The sequence below is a fragment of the Dermochelys coriacea genome, chromosome 5, assembly GCF_009764565.3.
Source record: "Dermochelys coriacea isolate rDerCor1 chromosome 5, rDerCor1.pri.v4, whole genome shotgun sequence".
In the NCBI taxonomy this organism is placed as follows: domain Eukaryota; kingdom Metazoa; phylum Chordata; order Testudines; family Dermochelyidae; genus Dermochelys; species Dermochelys coriacea.
This window is the reverse complement of record NC_050072.1, coordinates 122,769,579-122,788,890: the sequence shown is the minus strand read 5'-3', so window position 1 is coordinate 122,788,890 and position 19,312 is coordinate 122,769,579. Positions and strand designations below refer to the sequence as shown.

The window sequence follows — 19,312 nt, the reverse complement described above, 5'->3', positions numbered from 1 at the left end:
CAGAGAATCTCACCCTAAAGCTTCTCTTCAGGTCTGAGGTGGACAGTACAAGTGATCAAGGGATGACAAGGAAAGCTAGTAAGGATGGGGGGTGGGGTGGGGGAGAATTCCACAGAGAAGCGGCAGAAACCAACAGACCCAAGAAGGGAGAGACCCCGAGGAGAGTCTGGAGCAGACAGCTCAGTTTTAAGGATGGAGACTATACTGTACCTACCCTACTCACAACCTGCTAAGCCAGTTAAACAGCAATAATTCCACTGGAAGTAAAGCCATGAAGTTTTAGAAAGTGTCTATTTGGAGCCTGCATGTGTGTTGGGGGTGAAGCTGTCAGACAAATGAAAGCACTACAAACTTGCATGCTGTTTTGTGTTAGAACATGGACCAGGCCTTCACTTGGGGGTACCTCACAAATGTACATGCACAAAGAGTGGCAAGGAGAGTTGTGACAGGGTGTCTGCACCTTAACTGCTGGAATTAGCCTACCTGCTTGTCACCATGAAAGGTTTTCCTCCTTCCCCCCCCCCTGCTGTTGGTGATGGCTTATCTTAAGTGATCACTCTCCTTACAGTGTGTATGATAACCCATTGTTTCATGTTCTCTGTGTGTGTGTGTGTGTGTGTGTGTGTGTGTGTGTGTGTGTGTGTGTGTGTGTGTATAAATCTCTCCTCTGTTTTTTCCACCAAATGCATCCGATGAAGTGAGCTGTAGCTCACGAAAGCTTATGCTCTAATAAATTTGTTAGTCTCTAAGGTGCCACAAGTACTCCTTTTCTTTTTGTGAATACAGACTAACACGGCTGCTACTCTGAAACCTGCACCTTAAGTGAGATTTTGGCATTTTTAAGTATGCATGTGTGACAAATCTAGGAATTTTCTGTGACAATTTTATGTGCTATGTATTGCTCTGTACCTAGGACCTATCCACTGTGGGGGAAAGAAATCATTTTTCCCCCTAGGACATGGGAGATCAGGCTAGGTATTTGAGACATGCCCACTCTGGCTCTCTCAAATGTGTTGATTCCATCTCAATGGAAGACCCTACCGAGACCTTGGCAGCCCATCCCAATGACCAGAAACATATATACCTCACTGCAGAGGGAGCTGAACATGTGAATGCAGTATGGCTGTGTTCAGAGAACAGAGACAAGATGTGTTAAGAGCTGAGCTCTCAGACAGGGGGCTCTGACTTGGGACTGACACACAAAAGAGCGATCGAGAGCACGCACGCGCGCCATGATAGTTTCTACAGCAGCACAGATCAGGGGCTGCTCTCTGCTAACCTAAGGACTTTCAGATTCTGTAGGCCAGGTGACCAATTAATTGTTACCTTGTTTTGAAAAAAGACTGCCTGATGTCACTGCAAATACTTACTGAGAGCACTGCACCCTGAACAGGTAGGAACCAGCCTTCTGCAGGAGTCTGATTTAGACGGATTCACTGCAGGAAGCCAGAGAGACAGGGATTGTTGGCGCCCAAAGGCCCAGTTTCAGAGTCATGGAGGCAGCATGTGAAAGTATGGGAGATGATTACTGAAAAGCATTTTCATGGAATGGTTGAAGTTTGAAACGGTCAGTAAGGATTTATGCCAGGAAGAAGTACAATTTATGCTATATACAAGACAATAAGAATGTCCATAGTGGGTCAGACCAATGGTCCATCTGGCCCACTGCCCTGCCTGTCAACCGGGGACAGTGCCAAATGCTTCAGAGCGACTGAACAGATCAAGTGATCCATCCTCTGTCATCCAGTCCCAGCTTCTTGCAGTCAGAAACCTCTAAGAATACTTATGGAGAAGTTCAGAGAAGAGAGACAGCATCTGGGTATGGTCTTTATAGACAGAGAGGTCATACGATTGCGTACCAAGAGAATTGCGTACCCAGGATATGTGCAATGGAGCAGCTAGCATAGTCAAAACCAAATAGGGCTACAACAGAGCGAGTTTCCAGTAAACATTGGCCAGCATGAGGGGTTAGCATGGAGCCTTTTTTGTTAGCAGTTGTCACAGATGTGATAAGTGAGACTATATGACGGGAGACACCTTGGAATATGCTGTTTGCTGATGACAGTCATATGTGTAGAAGACAGAGATCCTGCAAGCCAACTTTCACAAGCAGCATCAACAACATTTTCAGCAGGCAGGATATGGAGTGGACGTTAATAAGACCAAGGCTTTGATACCTAGGAGGGAGGACCACCTATCATAAAGGCTATTAGAGGCAGAGAGTTTAGGAGAGTGAAAGAATTCACATATCTAGCATCAATAGTTGCTGACAATAGTGCCCTCTTGAGTGATGCATGGCATCATACCAAAGCTGCTTCAGGTGCAAATAGAAGGAGGTGACCCCAATTCTCTGTGATAAAAAGATGCCAATAGAGTTAAAAGGCAGAGTGCATAAAACTGTAATTTGTCCCACCCTAATGTATGGAACAGAGACTTGGCCAGTCACAAGAAAAGAGACCTTGAGATGGTCAAATGGTTAGATGCTCAGTGATAAGGAAATGAAATGAAGTTGTGAGGGGCTTAATGAGGGGTGCCCCCAGGTGAAGATAAGTTGAGGAAGGCTAGGTTGCATTTGTATAGACATATCCGGCAGAGACCTGAGAGTTATATTGGTAGGATGGCCCTTGCTATGATTGTGGATGGAAGACTACGAAGGGGGAGGCTAAAGACACAGTATATGGACCAGATATCAGCAGCCTGTACAGAAACCAATTTGCACAACAGCCAGGCATACAATCATGAGTTTTGGGAGATGGCTACAGAAGTCGCCAACCCCAAATAAGGAAGTGGAGAGAAATAAGAAGAAATTGCAGGTTCACAAGTGTGAATGTAGAGAAGGCTAGCCATCCTTCTACTGATCATTACTTCTCCTGCAGCAGGAACTTACACATAGAAGGCACCCTAATTGCACTTTGACCAGTGACAGCTGGTGAACTCTGGGACAAGTGGGTGTAAAAAATGATTTGGGAAAGCCCCAGTGGTAACTCCCCCATTAGTCCCATTCCTCTGGGGCCTCTTCCCCCAAACATCCACCGTGCTCAGCCCCAGTCCAAGGTCTACCTCCTCTCTTCACCCTAATTCCTGCCTTCTCCACAGACCATGGGACTTATTGCCTTCCTCCTCGTTTGTCATTAGCCCCAAGTCCCAGAGGCTTCGTCACCACCCAAGCCCGTAGTGCTCCCCCAGCCTTCCCCGGGCCAGACTGAAGGATTTACCAGTTCAGTAGGGTGGCTCTTCTCCTGCCCCTCTGGCCTTTCTTCCCAGCTTCCCCAGAGCCTCCTGTGGCTTCTTGTCCATTTCTCCTCCAGTTTTTCCTCCCCTGCAGACTGCACAGTCAAGGTTTGACAGGAAGAAAGCTGCAGGGATTTTGAGTGGGGTCTGAGGCGCTGGATTCACCACTCAAGCTACAGGCTGCAGTGCATTTTAACTGCCCCACATGAAGTCTACACTCCAGACCCACTCAAAATCCCTGTGGCTTACCTTTTATTAGATTTGATGGCGCCGTCTGTACGCGTGCCACAGGTAGAGAGCACCTTGAGGCTGCTACTAAATACAAATCACAAGCACAGAGGTGTTCACAATTCATATTTAGTCACAAAAGTGACTTTGCATACTTCAGTGGGCGTGGTACCCCAGTGCCCTCTGCATATGAGCTATCACTGACTGACTCTCCAGAAACTTTCACATTAAACGAATTCACTAGAAGCTTTATCTGTCAGCAGCATGGGTCCTTATCCAGCTCTGCCAAAGAGAGGAAAGGAGAAGAGCGCTTTGGGGAAATAAAGGCAACAAACAGAGTTCTGCCAGCTTCCAGAAACAGAACTAGATCTGTCTTTACCTTTTAAGGCAGCATCTCCGAGTGTGTGGGGGACACACCTCTTCTGAGGTGGGGCACAAAACAGTGGCAGTGCAAGTTTCCTCAGTACTGTCCAGCCAATATGGCAGGGTTGGAGCTTTCAGAGGGTTTAGGAAGTACTGCTTGAAAGTTCCTAAACAGGTGCATAATCCAACCCCTCTGGCTGACTCAGTAAATTGTCCTATCCCTCCACTTAATAGGCATCAGGGTTTTAGGGCTTGTCTGGTCGATATGGAGCAGACAGTCCAGGCTAAATTCAGTCCTGGCATAAGCCCACTAACTCAATGGAGCTGTGTCTACTTACAGCAGGGAGAATTGGCACCCCGATCTCAAGTTATACAGAGCAGAGTACTATAGCCCTTCATACCTGGCAAGTGCATTTTGCTGGGGCTGGGGGAGGCAAAGAGTAAATGTAGCTTTTGTGCTTAGATGGAAGTTACAGGGGCAGCAGAAAGAGCTAGGAACCTAAACCAGAACAGCAGCAGAGTTCAGCCACACTTGCATCTTCTTACCCAACTATTGGAGGCCACATACATATATGATTACTTTTTCAAGCCAGCAAATTAGCCTGCTAAGAGATGAAGAAGTCGCAGCCACAGATTAAGACAATCAGGCCAGTCGGCAAGCTAGCAGGCACTAAATTTAACCTATTGAAGGGTCTGGGGAATGGGCATTAGCAGCACCAGCAGTTTAAACCTAACTACTGCCATAAGATTGGAGACAGAGATGCTGCTTATTTCATCCCTATATACTTGCAAAAGCGAACAGAAGTAGAGTTTTTTCTGCCAGTCCTGTGAACATTAAACGGAGGAGGGAGAGCTCTTGGACAGAAAGGCAGAACACCCTGAAGATATGCTCTCAGATTCACGGTCTTCTGGATTTTACTGCCCAATCCTTCTCCAGATATTGGAATGGTGGAGCATCTCAGCTCTTTTCTCATGTCTGACCTACTGGGCTTTAGGCTCAAGGAGTCCCTTTTTATTTGAGAGATTATACCAAAGATACAGCCTTCAGACAGAGAGCTAATTCAGGCTGCTGTTCTCCACTGCTTCAGGGTCAGAATCTTTTACTCCGAGACAAGTTTTGAATAAGGCCAGTTACTATGAGCATCTATCTATTCTCCCATCACACACACAGCATTTTTAGCTGCTGGCACTCATCCGCGCCCTACACAAATGACTCCAGCAGCACAGGTGGATGGATTCATCTGCACTGCTTCTGACAAGCATACGGTCACCTGGTCTGAGGCTACTGTCGGGCAGAACCCCATCCCCCCGAAATGATCAGGGTGAGGAAGCTCACCCGACTCTCAGCTGCCACCTAAAAAGAGATGTGTACCAGCTTGCACTCCAGAATTTAAGCGTTCATTAAAGAGTGAGTTTAAAGCCCCGTTTACGCTAGGAAAAGTCACACCAGTGTAGTTATGTCTCAGAGCAGGACTTACACCAGTAACATACCAGGATAAGCAATACTGGTGCAACACATTGTGTTTGCAGCACTGCAGTTACTTTCATACAGATCTCCTTGGTGGAGACAAGGCCAGAGCCTCCAGCCCTTACGGATCAAAAGGCCAAGTTGTGAACTAAAATATTAAGGTGAACCAAGGCAGTAACAGCCACCTTAGTGCACTGACAACCCACTATGCAGCTCTGAGGTGTGAGCTGCCCCATGCCATCTCAACGGGATGTTAATAACTTGCATGTCTAGCATTTGCCTGCTAATCAAGTCACAGAAGGGTACCACACAGTCTTTGGCTCAGGTGGGCAAGTCCCCTCTCCTCCAGGCAAGGCACCTTCCCCCTCAGAGACAAGGTATGAGGAAGAGGCCCCAGTACTCCTTTTCTTTTTGCATCTACAGAGAGGAACAGTGGCCGCAGACACTTGTAGGGGGAGGGAGGGCCTCTGCCACCCCACTAAGAAGCATGGCAGGGCAAAAAGCGTACGCCTGGGGCTCCAGATGATCTCAGTCTTGCCCTGTACAGAGCTCCACCCATGAGGATTTAGACAAAGCTGGGGACAGCCACAAAAAGTCTCCAGAACAAAGGATGGCAGATTTGTAACTGTTGACCCATGGCCCCACACCGCACAAGTCCACGAGAATGGAGAACGCCATTCAGCGTTCAGGAAGCCTGCAGCAGCTTGCAGGCCCCATGTTTGCCCCTTGACTGAATGAAATTTAGTTTGAGAAAGCTTCAGGCCCAAAGCATAACGACTATCCAACCCGACAAGATATCTTTACGCCGCTACAATTAAAAGAAAAAAAAAAAAAAAAAAGGGCCACATGCACGCTCGATAAGTAGCGGCAAACCATGGCAGCAATGGGCAACGCCGGTATCATGCGAGGTCTGCCCTGACTGCCAGTCCATGTTGCGCCAAGTTCCCTCGAGAGAGAGAGAGGAGAGAGTCACAAGGTGTTTAGAAACGCAGCGCTTCTCAAGGCACCTGGACTCGTGTAGTGCGCGGGCCCACAGGCGCAGAAAGAGAGGGGGTGTGGAGACAGCACAGCCTCCCTGCCATATTATCGTTGTGAGAAGGGAAAGCGGCGCCGGAGCAGAGGCTCGCGTTCAACTAGATGACAAACCTAAGGGTAGGCAATAACGGCAGCAGCACCCAACCTTCCCCGCCCAGCTATACAGGCTACACCTTGCCAGGCAGGGATCCAGTCCTCAGCATCATCCATCATTGGCCAGAAAGGCCCGAACACCGAACAGAAGAGGAGCATTGACCACATCCTGCCCGTTTAAGCAGCAGCCAAGACAACAAGAGACGGGGGGGGGGGGGGAGATGGGGGATTTGCTGGGATTTCACCAGCTGCTCAAGTCTTTCCCACCACACTCCCGGCGCGAACCGACCCGAATGTGGGGGCTGGGGGGGGGGGGGGAGCAGCCCCCCGGGAGAGCACAACCGCCCTGGAGCAGCCCAGCGCTGCTGCTGCTGGGTCATGAGCCTCGCCGGTGGGGTGGGGGGGGGGGCGAAGGGGTCTTTTGCACGCAGAGCCCCAGCCCCGGGGTACGAGGGATGCAGCCGGCCGGCAGACAAGCCCCGCAATTCACCCCCCCCCCCCCCCGCCCGGCCCCTACCTTGTCGGCGAAGCCGCGGGGCGGCGGCAGCAGCAGCAGCAGCTCCGAGCTGGGGATGAGCTCGGAGGCCGCCGCCTCCTCGCTGCCGGAAGCGGCCAGCGGGTGCGGCATGTCCCGCAGAGCCCGGGGCCCGGAGGAGGGCAGGGCCCGGGGGGTCCCCAGCCCGCCGCCCCCGGCCGACATGGCGGCGGCCCAAGGCGACCGCGGCAGCCCGCCGGAGCCCGTGCGCCGCCCAGCCGCCCGCTCCGCGCCCGGCCACCACGCAGGGAGCGGGCAGGGGCGGAAGATACAATGTAGCCGCCGCGGCCCGCGTGGGCGTGTCCCGCGGGGCGCCCGCCCAGGAGCTCCGCCCCCTCCGGCCGGCGCGGCCCGCTCGGGCCCCCCCCGCCAGCGCCGGCGGGGCGCGGCCAGGGGCGGTGCCGCCCCCCGCGGCGGCCGCAGGGTGAGCGCCGCCTACTGGGCGCGCAGGGGCCGGGGCTGGCAGGTGCGGTTAGAGGTCGGGTGACGTGCCCACACTGGGGGCAGGACATAATCCCAGGATCGGGGGCCTGGACTGTCAACTCGGGGTGGGGTGGGGGGCCGAAGGGTACGTCTACAGGACGGCATTATTCTCGAAATGATTCTAGTCGAGTTTTCGGAAGCGATTTTATACGTGCGGCCTTGTGGGTCCCCACTAGCGCGCGCCAGTTCGGCAGAGTGGGTCCACAGTCCCGAGGCTGGCAGCCACTGTCGGCGCGGCGCACGGTGGGCAGCTGCCCCCACCGCCCACTGGAATTCTGGGTTAAGCTCCCACTGCAAGGTGGGGCAAGAACGTTGTCGCGGGGGTGTCTGGGTGTGTGTCGTCAGGCGCTCCTCCCTCTGTGAAAGCTACGGCAGGCAGTCGTTTCACGCCTCTCTGGTGTGCAGATGCCACACTGCTTGCAGCAGACGGTGCGGTACGGTGCAGCGCTTCTCTCCTGGCACTACGAATCCATCCCGTGTTTCCTCTCGTCTTTCTGTGTAATCTCTAGAAGTGTCTACTCTTCCCCTTCCTCGTCGACCGCTTCCGCCGCCGACTCTGCTCTCCCACTCTTGCCGCGCTACTGAGCTTCTCCATGTTGTCTAGCCTGGGCTCCCACCTCTGTGAAAGCTACAGAAGACAACCATTCACCGCCTTTTTTCAGCTACCGTGAACTGAACAGCACCTCTTCCTCTGCCACTCTGCTCTCCTATGTTTCACGCCCTTTTTTCCTGGATTACCGGTGCAGGCGCCATAGCGCGGCAAGCAGGGAGCCCGCTCAGATCTCTGCTGCACTTGTGACCATTGTAAATACCTTTATCCATTATCCATTATCCAGCAGCATGTGCAGAACCTGCAAAACCAGGCAAGGAAGCGACGACAGCGTGATTACGATAGTGATGAAGATACGGACACAGATATTCCTAGAAGCACAGCATCTGGCAATTGGGAGATCATGATGGCATTGGGGCAGGTTCATGCCGTGGAATGCCAATTCTGGGCCCGGGAAACAAGCACAGACTGGTGGGACTGCATAGTGTTGCAGTGGCTGAGAAACTTTTGTATGCGTAGGGCCACTTTCATGGAACTTTGTGACTTGCTGTCCCCTGCCCCGAAGCGCAAAGACACCAAAATGAGAGCAGCCCTCACAGTTGAGAAGCCAGTGGCCATAGCCCTGTGGAAGCTTGCAACGCCCAACAGCTACCGGTCAGTTTGGAGTGGGCAAATCTACTGTGGGGGCTGCTGTGCTGCAAATAGCCAACGCAATCATTGACCAGCTGCTATCAAGGATAGTGACTTTGGGAAATGTGCAGACCATTGTGGATGGCTTTAATGTGCTGGGGATCCCTAACTGTGATGGGGCACTAGACGGAACCCATATCCCTATCTTGGCCCCGGAACACTGGGGCGACCAGTATGTAAACCGCAAGGGGTACTTTTCCATGGTGTCACAAGGGACGTTTCACCGACATCAACGTGGGATGGCCAGGAAAGGTGCATGACGCTTGCATGTTCAGGAACTCTGGTCTGTTTGAATAGCAGCAGGAAGGGACTTACTTCCCAGACCAGAATATTACTGTTGGGGATGTTGAAATGCCTATAGTTATCCTCGGGTACCCAGCCTACCCCTTAATGCCATGGCTCCTGAAGCCATACGCAGGCACCCTGGACAGTAGTAAGGAGCAGTTCAACTATAGGCTAAGCAAGTGCAGAATGGTGGTAGAATGTGCTTTTGGTCATTTAAAAGCTCGCTAGCGCAGTTTACTGATGCATTTAGATCTCAGCACAACCTATATTCCAATTGTAATTGCTGCTTTTTGTGTGCTCCACAGTATCTGTGAGAGTAATGGAGAGACGTTAATGGCGGGGTGGGAGGCTGAGGTAACTCTCCTGGCGGCCAGTTTTGCACAGCCAGACAACAGGGCGATTAGAAGAGTGCAGCAGGGCACACTGCACATCAGAGAAGCTTTGAAAGCCAGTTTCATGACTGGCCAGGGTACGATGTGACAGTTGTGTTTGTTTTTCTTGAAGTTACCCACCCCCTACATATATGAAAGGAAATAAAGTCACAATTGTTTAAAAAACATTCTTTATTATTTGTTGCACAACACATAGAGAGAAATCAGAAGGTAGACCGGGAGGTGGGGGGTATTGGGTTAGAGGGGTGGAGGAGGAGGAGGAAAGGACATTGCCTCCACACATTCAGCTGGGGCCTATCAGTGTAGGAGGACTGCATGAGCTCGGTGAACATTTCATCCCGAGTTTGTTTTTTCTGCCTTCTAATCTGGACCAGCCTCTGGAACGGAGTAGACAGGGGCCACGTTGAAACATTTGCACCTGCGGGAGGGGAAAAAGGGAGGGTAGTATTTTAAAAGATACATTTTAGAGAACAAAGGGAACACTCTTTCTCAGTGAAACAGGCAATTCATCGTACACAGCACATGTTCTTTTTGTACAAGGTCACATTTTGCCTCTTATACTGAAGTGCTTGCCACTTTGGTGTGACTAAGCCATTACACGCGGCCGGGCAACAGAATTCAGCTTGCAGGCAGCCATGGTAAGCCCTAGGGGCATGCGGGGTTCTGCTTCTTCCACATTCATTTCAATGCTTTCAAACTCCTGGGCCCCCTTTCCCATAGCAAGCAATGCCTGGAGGGTTTGCCATATAAAAGGAGGGCCTGCAGGCTCTTTGGGATGATCACTTCACATAACCCCCCCTCGCCTCCCCCCCCGCACCCACCACATGGCCGTGATGAGGCTCTGAGCAGGGATGAGCCGTTTAAACTAAAGGTGAACAGCCCAGTGTGGCTGGGTTTCCCCCCACTCCCCAGCTCCGATCAGGCTCTCACTCACCAGAAGTGCCTTCTCCAGGGTCATGGTCCAGGAGCCCGCATTGGGAGTTGGGGGAGGCTGTTGGCTCCAGTGTTAAGAACAGTTCCTGGCTGGGGGGGAAATGGATTCCCCACTTGCTGCCTGTGCACTGTCCTCCTGCTCCTCTTCGTCCTCCAATAACTCATCCTCCTTGCTCCGTGCAACTCCCACTTTGCTGGTGTCCATGGATAGTGGTGGGGTAGTGATGGCATCACCCCCCCCCCCCCGCCCAATTGCATGCAGCTCACAGTAGAAGCGACATGTATGGGGCTGTGATCCAGAGCACCCGTTCACCTCCCTGGCTTTTTGATACGCTTGACTGAGCGCCTTGATTTTTGTACGACACTGCTCTGTGTCCGTGGAGTAACCTCTTTCCATCATGGTCCTGGAGACTTTAGTGTACATGTCATAAATATAAAGGGAAGGGTAACCACCTTTCTGTCCACAGTGCTATAACATCCCTCCTGGCCAGAGGCAAAACCCTTTCACCTGTAAAGGGCTAAGAAGCTAAGATAACCTTGCTGGCACCTGACGAAAATGACCAATGAGGAGACAAGATACTTTCAAAGCTGGAGTGGGGGGAACAAAGGATCTGTCTGTCTGTATCATGCTTTGCTGGGAACAGATCAGGAATGCAGCTCAGAACTCCTGTAAAAAGTTAGTAAGTAATCTAGCTAGAAATGCCTTAGATTTCTTTTATTTAATGGCTGGTAAAATAGCTGTGCTGAATGGAATGTATATTCCTGTTTTTGTGTCTTTTTGTAGCTTAAGGTTTTGCCTAGAGGGATTCTCTATGTTTTGAATCTGATTATCCTGTAAGATATTTACCATCCTCATTTTTACAGAGGTGATTCTTTTACTTTAATTAAAAGTCTTCTTTTAAGAACCTGATTGATTTTTCATTGTTCTTACGATCGAAGGGTTTGGGTCTGCGTTCACCTGTACAAACTGATGAGGATTTTTATCAAGCCTTCCCCAGGAAAGGGGGTGTAGGACTTGGGAGGATATTTTGGAGGGAAGATGTCTCCAAATGGGCTCTTTCCCTGTTCTTTGTTTAACACGCATGGTGGTCGTAGCGTAGGGTTCAAAGCCAAGGCAAAGTTTGTACCTTGAGGAAGTTTTTAACCTAAGCTGGCAAGAATAAGCTTAAGGGGTCTTTCATGCAGGTCCCCACATCTGTACCCTAGAGTTCAGAGTGGGGAAGGAACCTTGACATGGTGGCAGAGCGGTGGGATCATTTTGAGATTTTTTTTTTAGATCATTTTGAACCAGAAGCACAGCAGGATTTTAAAAGATTTTGTAATTCTATGTATGTATTCTGCCTTGGGGGACAGAGAAGCAGGCATAACAAAGGGATCTTTCGTTTTTGAGCTAGAGTTTTCTCTATCTAAAGGCAGGGTAGTTAACCTCCTGCAGGGAAATTCACAAGTTTTTCCACAGACCTGAAGAGGTTATTTTGATGTGGTTTTTTTTGTTTTTTTTTTTAGCTAAGAGCAGGTAGAGGCTTTTTCTGTCTATTTGCCTGGAGACAGAGGTGTTTTTTAAAGGATTTTTCTGTAGGCTGAGAATAGTTATCAGAAAACATAGGTATCAGATTACAGCACAGCAAAATTTTACAAACCAGGTTTGTTTGTTTGTTTGTTTGTTTGTTTGTTTGTTTGTTTGTTTGTTTGTTTGTTTGTTTGTTGTGGTTTTCTTTCTAACTCTTGGGTGTAAAGTTAGTTAAAAACAGAGAGGCTAAGATGTCAGAAACCAAGGCACTACACAAACTGGAGTTAACCAGACTGGAGGCAGCGAAAGAGGCAGAAAAAGCCCTAGAGGCTGCCCAAAGGAGAGCTATGGAGGCAAAGGACAAAGAAATAGAGGCAGCGAAAGTGGCAGAAAAAGCCCAAGAGGCTGCCCACAGGAGAGATATGGAGGCAGAAAAAACCCAAGAGGCTGCCCACAGGAGAGCTATGGAGGCAAGGGAAAAAGAAAGGGAGGAGAAGGAAAAAGAGAGGAAGCATGTGGAGGAGAAGGAAAAAGAGAGGAAGCATGCACTGGAGATGGAGAAGGCAAAGGCTCAGCAGAATATACCAATAAACCCTAGCAATCCTTCTCCAGGTACCACTTCCTATCCCAGAAAGTTCCCCACCTACAAGGCAGGCGATGATACCAAGGCCTTCTTAGAAAACTTCAAAAGGGCCTGCCTTGGGTACAGCATTCTACAGACCAATACATGGTAGAGCTGAGGCTGCAGCTCAGTGGACCCTTAGCCGAGGTGGCGGCTGAAATGCCTAAGGAACACATGAACAAGTATGAACTGTTTAAAAACCAGGTGAGAGTCAGAATTGGGCTAACACCCGAGCATTCCCATCAGTGGTTCAGAGCCCTAAGGTGGAAACCTGATGTGTCGTTTACCCAACATGCCTACCACATTGTGAAACATTGGGATGCCTGGATATCAGGAGCAAGTGTTAAACAGGAAGACTGGCATCCTCAGAGACAGTTGGTAGTTCCAACTAAGTATCGGGAAAAGCTCTTGAGCTTAGCCCATGTTCATCCTAGTGGCCATGCTGGGATGAACAGGACCAAAGACCGTTTGGGGAGGTCATTCCACTGGGAGGTTTCTCCCTATGTCCAATCTTGTGAGGTATGCCAAAGAGTGGGAAAACCCCAAGACCAGGTCAAAGCCCCTCTCCAGCCACTCCCCATCATTGAAGTTCCATTTCAGCGAGTAGCTGTGGATATTCTGGGTCCTTTTCCGAAAAAGACACCCAAAGGAAAGCATGGCTTTCATGGATTTTTGCCACCCGATGGCCGGAAGCATAGCTCTAAGCAACACCAGGGCTAAAAGTGTGTGCCAGGCACTAACAGACATTTTTGCCAGGGTAGGTTGGTCCTCTGACATCATTACAGAGGCAGGAACTAATTTCCTGGCAGGAACTATGGAAAGCCTTTGGGAAGCTCATGGGGTGAATCACTTGGTTGCCACACCTTACCATCATCAAACAAATGACCTGGTGGAGAAGTTTAATGGAACTTTGGGGGCCATGATATGTAAATTCTTAAATGAGCATTCCAATGATTGGGACCTAGTGTTGCAGCAGTTGCTTCTTGCCTACAGAGCTGTACCACATCCCAATTTAGGGTTTTCTCCATTTGAACTTGTATATGGCCGTGAGGTTAAGGGGTCATTACAGTTGGTGAAGCAGCAATGGGAGGGATTTACACCTTCTCCAGGAACTAACATTCTGGACTTTGTAACCAACTCAACAAAACACCCTCCGAACCTCTTTAGCCCTTGCTAAAGAAAACCTACAGGATGCTCAAAAAGAGCAAAAAGCCTGGTATGATAAACATGCCAGAAGGCGTTCCTTCAAAGTAGGAAACCAGGTCATGGTCTTAAAGGCGCTCCAGGCCCATAAAATGGAAGCATCGTGGGAAGGGCCATTCACAGTCCAAGAGCGCCTGGGAGCTGTTAATTATCTCATAGCATTCCCCACCTCCAACCAAAAGCCTAAGGTGTACCATATTAATTCTCTAAAGCCCTTTTATTCCAGAGAATTAAAGGTTTGTCAGTTTACAGCCCAGGGAGGAGATGACGCTGAGTGGCCTGAAGGTGTCTACTATGAAGGGAAAAGTGCTGGTTGCATGGAGGATGTGAACCTCTCCATGACCCTTGGGTGTATGCAGCGACTGCAGATGAAGGAGCTGTGCACTAGCTACACGCCGACGTTCTCAGCCACCCCAGGACTGACTGAATGGGCATACCACTCCATTGATACAGGTTATGCTCACTCAATTAAAGCCCAACCTTACCGGGTGTCTCCTCAAGCTAAAACTGCTATAGAACGGGAGATCCAGGGTATGCTACAGATGGGTGTAATCCGCCCCTCTGGCAGTGCATGGGCATCTCCAGTGGTTATAGTTCCCAAATCAGATGGGGAGATATGTTTTTGCATGGACTACCATGAGCTAAATGCTGTAAGTCGCCCAGACAACTATCCAATGCCACACACAGATGAACTATTAGAGAAACTGGGACAGGCCCAGTTCATCTCTACCTTGGACTTAACCAAGGGGTACTGGCAGGTACCGCTAGATGAATCTGCCAAGGAAAGGTCAGCCTTCACCACACATGTTGGGCTGTATGAATTTAATGTGCTCCCTTTCGGGCTGTGGAATGCACCCGCCACCTTCCAAAGACTTGTAGATGGTCTCCTAGTGGGATTAGGAGAATATGCAGTCGCCTACCTTGATGATGTGGCCATATTTTCGGATTCCTGGGCAGAACACCTGGAACATCTACAAAAAGTCTTTGAGCGATAAGGGTGGCAGGACTGTTAAGGCTAAGAAGTGTCAAATAGACCTAAACAGAGTGACTTAACTTGGACACCAGGTGCGTCAAGGAACTATCAACCCCCTACAGGCCAAAGTGGATGCTATCCAAGAGTGGCCTGTCCCAAAGTCAAAGAAAAAGGTCCAACCCTTCTTAGGCTTGGCCAGGTATTACAGATGATTTGTACTGCAATGCAGCCAAATCGCCGCCCCACTGACAGACCTAACCAAAAAGAAACAGCCAAATGCCATTCAGTGGACTGAAGAATGTCAGAAGGCCTTTGACCAGCTTAAAGTGACACTCATGTCTGACCCTGTGCTAAGGGCCCCAGACTTTGACAAACCATTCCTAGTAACCACAGATGCGTCCGAGCGTGGTGTGGGAGTACCATCTTTCCATCATGGCCCTGGAGACTTTAGCGTACGTATTTGTGTTTGTTTTTTTTTTGCATCCCCAACATGCAATGAGATCCAGTACCTCCCGTTTGGACCAAGCTGGAGCTCGTCTGCGAATCCAGGACTGCGTGGTCTCTTGTGATGGTGGACTGTGCTGATGGTCACCCGTGCTGATGGTGACCAAACAGGAAATGAAAATCAAAAGTTCTCCGGGCTTTTACTGCCTACCTGGCTATTGCATCGGAGTTGAGAGTGTTGTCCAGAACGGTCACAAGGGAGCTCCCAGAGGCCAATAACATCGAATTGCGTCCACAGTACCTGTAACCCGGAACTGCAATCTCAATTTTAGCGCTACTCCACTTGCCAAGGTGGAGTACAGAAATAGGATTAAAGAGCCCTTTAAATCGAAAAAACTGGTTTGGTCATGTGGACGGAATCAGTTTTATTTTGAATTAACTCAGCTAATTCCGAAATAACTGCGTACTGTAGACCAGGCCTAAATTTTGCTCTTTATTTGTACAGCACCTTGCACAATGGGTCATCATTCCTGGCTGGGACCTCTAAGGTGTTGCTGTGATACTACAAATAATAATGATCAAGCCAAACAAGCCCTTTTGAAGCCAGTCGTTACTGTCTGTCTGCTTAGGGCCCCAATCTAGCAAAAATTTTCCCCTGGGCTTAATTTGAGACTACTCACATACTTAAAAATAAATCTTTGCCCAACTGGAGCCCCAGTCAGGACCATTATGCACATGAGTATTTTCAAAATTTCAGTGGGAATACTCACAGTGAATAACTGTTAAGGATGTGCACAAATCTTTGCAAGGGGAATCTGAATTCAGAGGTCACCAGTAAGTGTAAAAGAGACACTATCAAGGTAAAAGTCATATATTTAACAAATGCCTTTTCTGTATTTTGGATAAAACTTCAGATTCCTATAATGTAACAAATATATGACACCCTGGACTCAATTCTGCTCAACAAAAATCCCATGTAATTTAATGGGAGTAGCAATAGGTCCCCTTACAGGTAACGTGGTCCAGTGGATAGGGCACTGCTCAGGGACTCAGGAGACCTGGGTGAAATCCTGGCCTCAGTGAAGTCAATGGTGAAACTCCCATTGACTTCAGTGTGTCCAGGATTTCACCTCTAGTCCCCTAGAGTCAACCACTGAATTGCTGTAGTATTTAAGGCAAGTCACTTCACCCCTCAATTTTCCTTTCTCCATCTTGTTTATTTAACCCCTGATTCTGTAAAGACTTATGTATGTGCTTAACTTTATGCACCGTAGGCAGCTCCATTGATATACAGTATCTGGGCCTTAGACTGTACAAGGAGCTGGTATTAAAAAAGAAGAAAATGTTTTACCTTTTTTCATTGAAAATTCCAAATTTTGAAGTGTTGTAACCAGCTCTGTATCTGTAGACTCTGTAACACTGAGATGTGTGTTTGTACAGAGCCTTGCACAAATGGGGCCACTAGGTGTTTCTGTAATAAATAAAATAGTGTCCTTTTCAATATTTCTCCTTTGTTTACTTTCACTCTACTTGAACACTGATACTAGATTAGCATGACAGGGTACATACATGGTGCCCCTGCCTCTTCCATGAACACAAATGGCTCGGAGACCCTTTTGCTTGAAAACACCAGTATGTACTTTATTTACAGTGTCTAATTCCCCCCACCAATACATATCTGCACACCTTTAGTGAGGCCTTTACCAGAGAGCACCCCTTGTCAGACTCTGTTAACTTTCTCACACTCCCCTTTTTCCTCACTTACTTACTTCCTGTGCTCTTTTTAAACCACTTGTCTGTTAATTGGCTAATTAGCTCATTGACTTCCAAACCCCACTCTGGCCTAGTAATGGGGCACATTTCCTGACCAATTAGGCCTGAGGATGGGAGAATTTTCAAGCTCTATCACTCACCCGCTCTCTCACCACTAGTCAGTTTCACTATCAGGTAATGTATTTGATTTCTCTGCAAAGGAACACTTAAATTTTTTTTGAATGTGCATTTTTAAAGAAGATATATTTTACGTTTTTCATTTTTATTAGTTTTTGTAAAAACTTTTCTTTTTAGAACAAACTTAAATGGGGACTATTTAACTCAGCCTTTTTTATACACCTGTGCACATTTACCAAGGGTCCCATGACCGATTTGTGTGAACTTTCATAACTAACCAACACAGTTTAGATAGCATGTGTCAAAAACTCAGAGAGAATTTAGCCATCAATGCATAGAGTTAAAAATGTGCTGAAAGCTTTTGAATAATTAATAAATTGGAGGCAATTGCGGTCTATTTTCAAATATTCCCTGAGCAGATAAAGAAGCTATATTTGTTGTATAAATTATTTGTGAACTATTTATTCAGCACTAATGAGACTAATTAGACTAATTATGTTATGGAGAGAGGATCACTATTAAGCAAAACGCTTCTGATTATAATCCCTTTAAAACATTACCGCCTAGGATCCTGATACTGCAAGCGGTTGTGCAGGTGTATAATTTCTTGCATGTGAGTAGTACATACTGACTGTGTAGAGTTAAGCATGTGAGTGTTTACAGGTTTGGGCCTGCATAAATATGGCAGAGGTATGAATATAGGAATAGAAGTACAATGCACATTCATTACACAAGGAAGTGCTAGTTTGTGAAGGAAAAGCTATGAAATTGGATTCCGACTATAAATAACTTACTATTATTTACTATTTATGTTGTGATAGCCCTCGAAGGCCCCAGTCAGAATCCATTTGCCCTCATGCTGTGTGTGTTGTACTTGCTGGTTATATTTTTTAAACAACTGTTTCAGAAAAAAAAACAATATGGAACACCATAAATCATCTCACACATGCAGTATCTTAATAGACTCTAAATTATTTCCCAATGTATCTAAAATCTACACAGAAACCACTGTGATCACCCGTTAGACAGGTTTTCTCATCTGGCATGCTTTTGGGGGAATTAGTTTCCTTCGGGTGACCTCAGAGGAGGATTTCTGCAACCTTGCACTCCATACCTCTTTTACCAATGGCTTACCAGTTAGCAGCAGTTCTTCTCATCCATTTCTTCAACCAGTCATTGAGTACAGTTATCAGCTCCAGTCCAAATCTCCAAATGAAGCATACATGCAGTGATTCAGAACTTGCCTCTTTGGGGCAAAATTCTGCTCTCAATTACACCAGAAAACCGTTGCCTAGGTAGAAATTCTGTTCTCATTTATACCCATCTATCTAGGCATATCACATCCACCACTATGCCAGAGCAACTGGTTTCTAGAATGATGTGGTGAGGTCACTACTTAGTATAATTCCCCAGCACATGTTAAAACTCAGAGCTCCGTTGCAATGATTTATTTATTGGTCTAGCTCATGGAGAATGTAGTATGGGCATGCAATGTATTTTTTTGCCTCTCTGCTTACTAATCTCATTTGTGTAAGTTGCCTGGACTGTGTCTAACTGGATCTGATACACGTCATCCTTATCCTCCTATCTGACACTAACTACTGAGGAAAAGGAGTCTTTTAGATCCAAACCAATTTTTAAAAGAATACATTGTCTCACTAGATGCAAACTGCAAGAAGATTTATGAACTCCAGGATACAAACAGGCTGAAGTCTTTTTGGAAGAAATGCAAAGGCACTTTACATGGGCCTCCCTGACTCAGACAAACAGGCAAACCCAGCTATAGTAAGACTGAGTTGTAGGATCATTCTGCATCTGTTGTATAATTAAATCAATTGTTCATTCTATATGTGCCATATCTGTTTCTCTTCCTCTCTGTCCTGTGCCTGGAGTTTAACATTGGGTAACTCTTGACATAGGAGACAGGTAGTTTTATTTGCATAAGAGAATATGCTTTGTTAAATTTACATATTACAAAAATTATGCAGTGTACTGGGTTTGTGAGAAAAGATCAAATGCAAAGTTAAAATTTGTTTTTTCCTCCTTTTAAATAACTTTACACTTGATCCTGTGGTTCATACTAAGGAAAACAAACAAAAACACCACATTTAAACCACGGGTAATTTTGCAGGATTGAAGGCTGCAAATCTTCATACAAGTCTCAGATTATATGAACCACACATTGCTTTTTATCTTGTTCTTGTTATGTTCTTAATGTCTGACAGTGCAGAGAGACAGAAATTATTGTCATGCTTCAGTTACACGTTCCTTATTTTTCTGCACATTACTGTAATGCCAAGAAATTTAATTGTTCAGTAGTTCTCTTTTCTGCATCATTCATAGGTTATTTAACTTTGAACCTTTGCCAAATAGCTTTTTTCTTA

General features: G+C 47.6%; 1 protein-coding gene across 2 annotated transcripts in view; it reads right to left on the bottom strand.

Annotated features, from left to right (window-relative positions):
- Positions 1-7,275, bottom strand: part of SNX30 (sorting nexin family member 30) — a 64,327-nt gene extending 57,052 nt beyond the window's left edge. The window contains exon 1 of one of the 2 annotated variants that reach the window (XM_038401677.2): positions 6,936-7,275. In XM_038401677.2, coding sequence (XP_038257605.1) covers positions 6,936-7,118 — 183 coding nt within the window. In that variant the 5' untranslated portion in view covers positions 7,119-7,275. The remainder of the gene's footprint in view (positions 1-6,935) is intronic. The other variant, XM_043514418.1, reaches the window with a different exon arrangement.
- Positions 7,276-19,312: the final 12,037 nt, after the last annotated feature.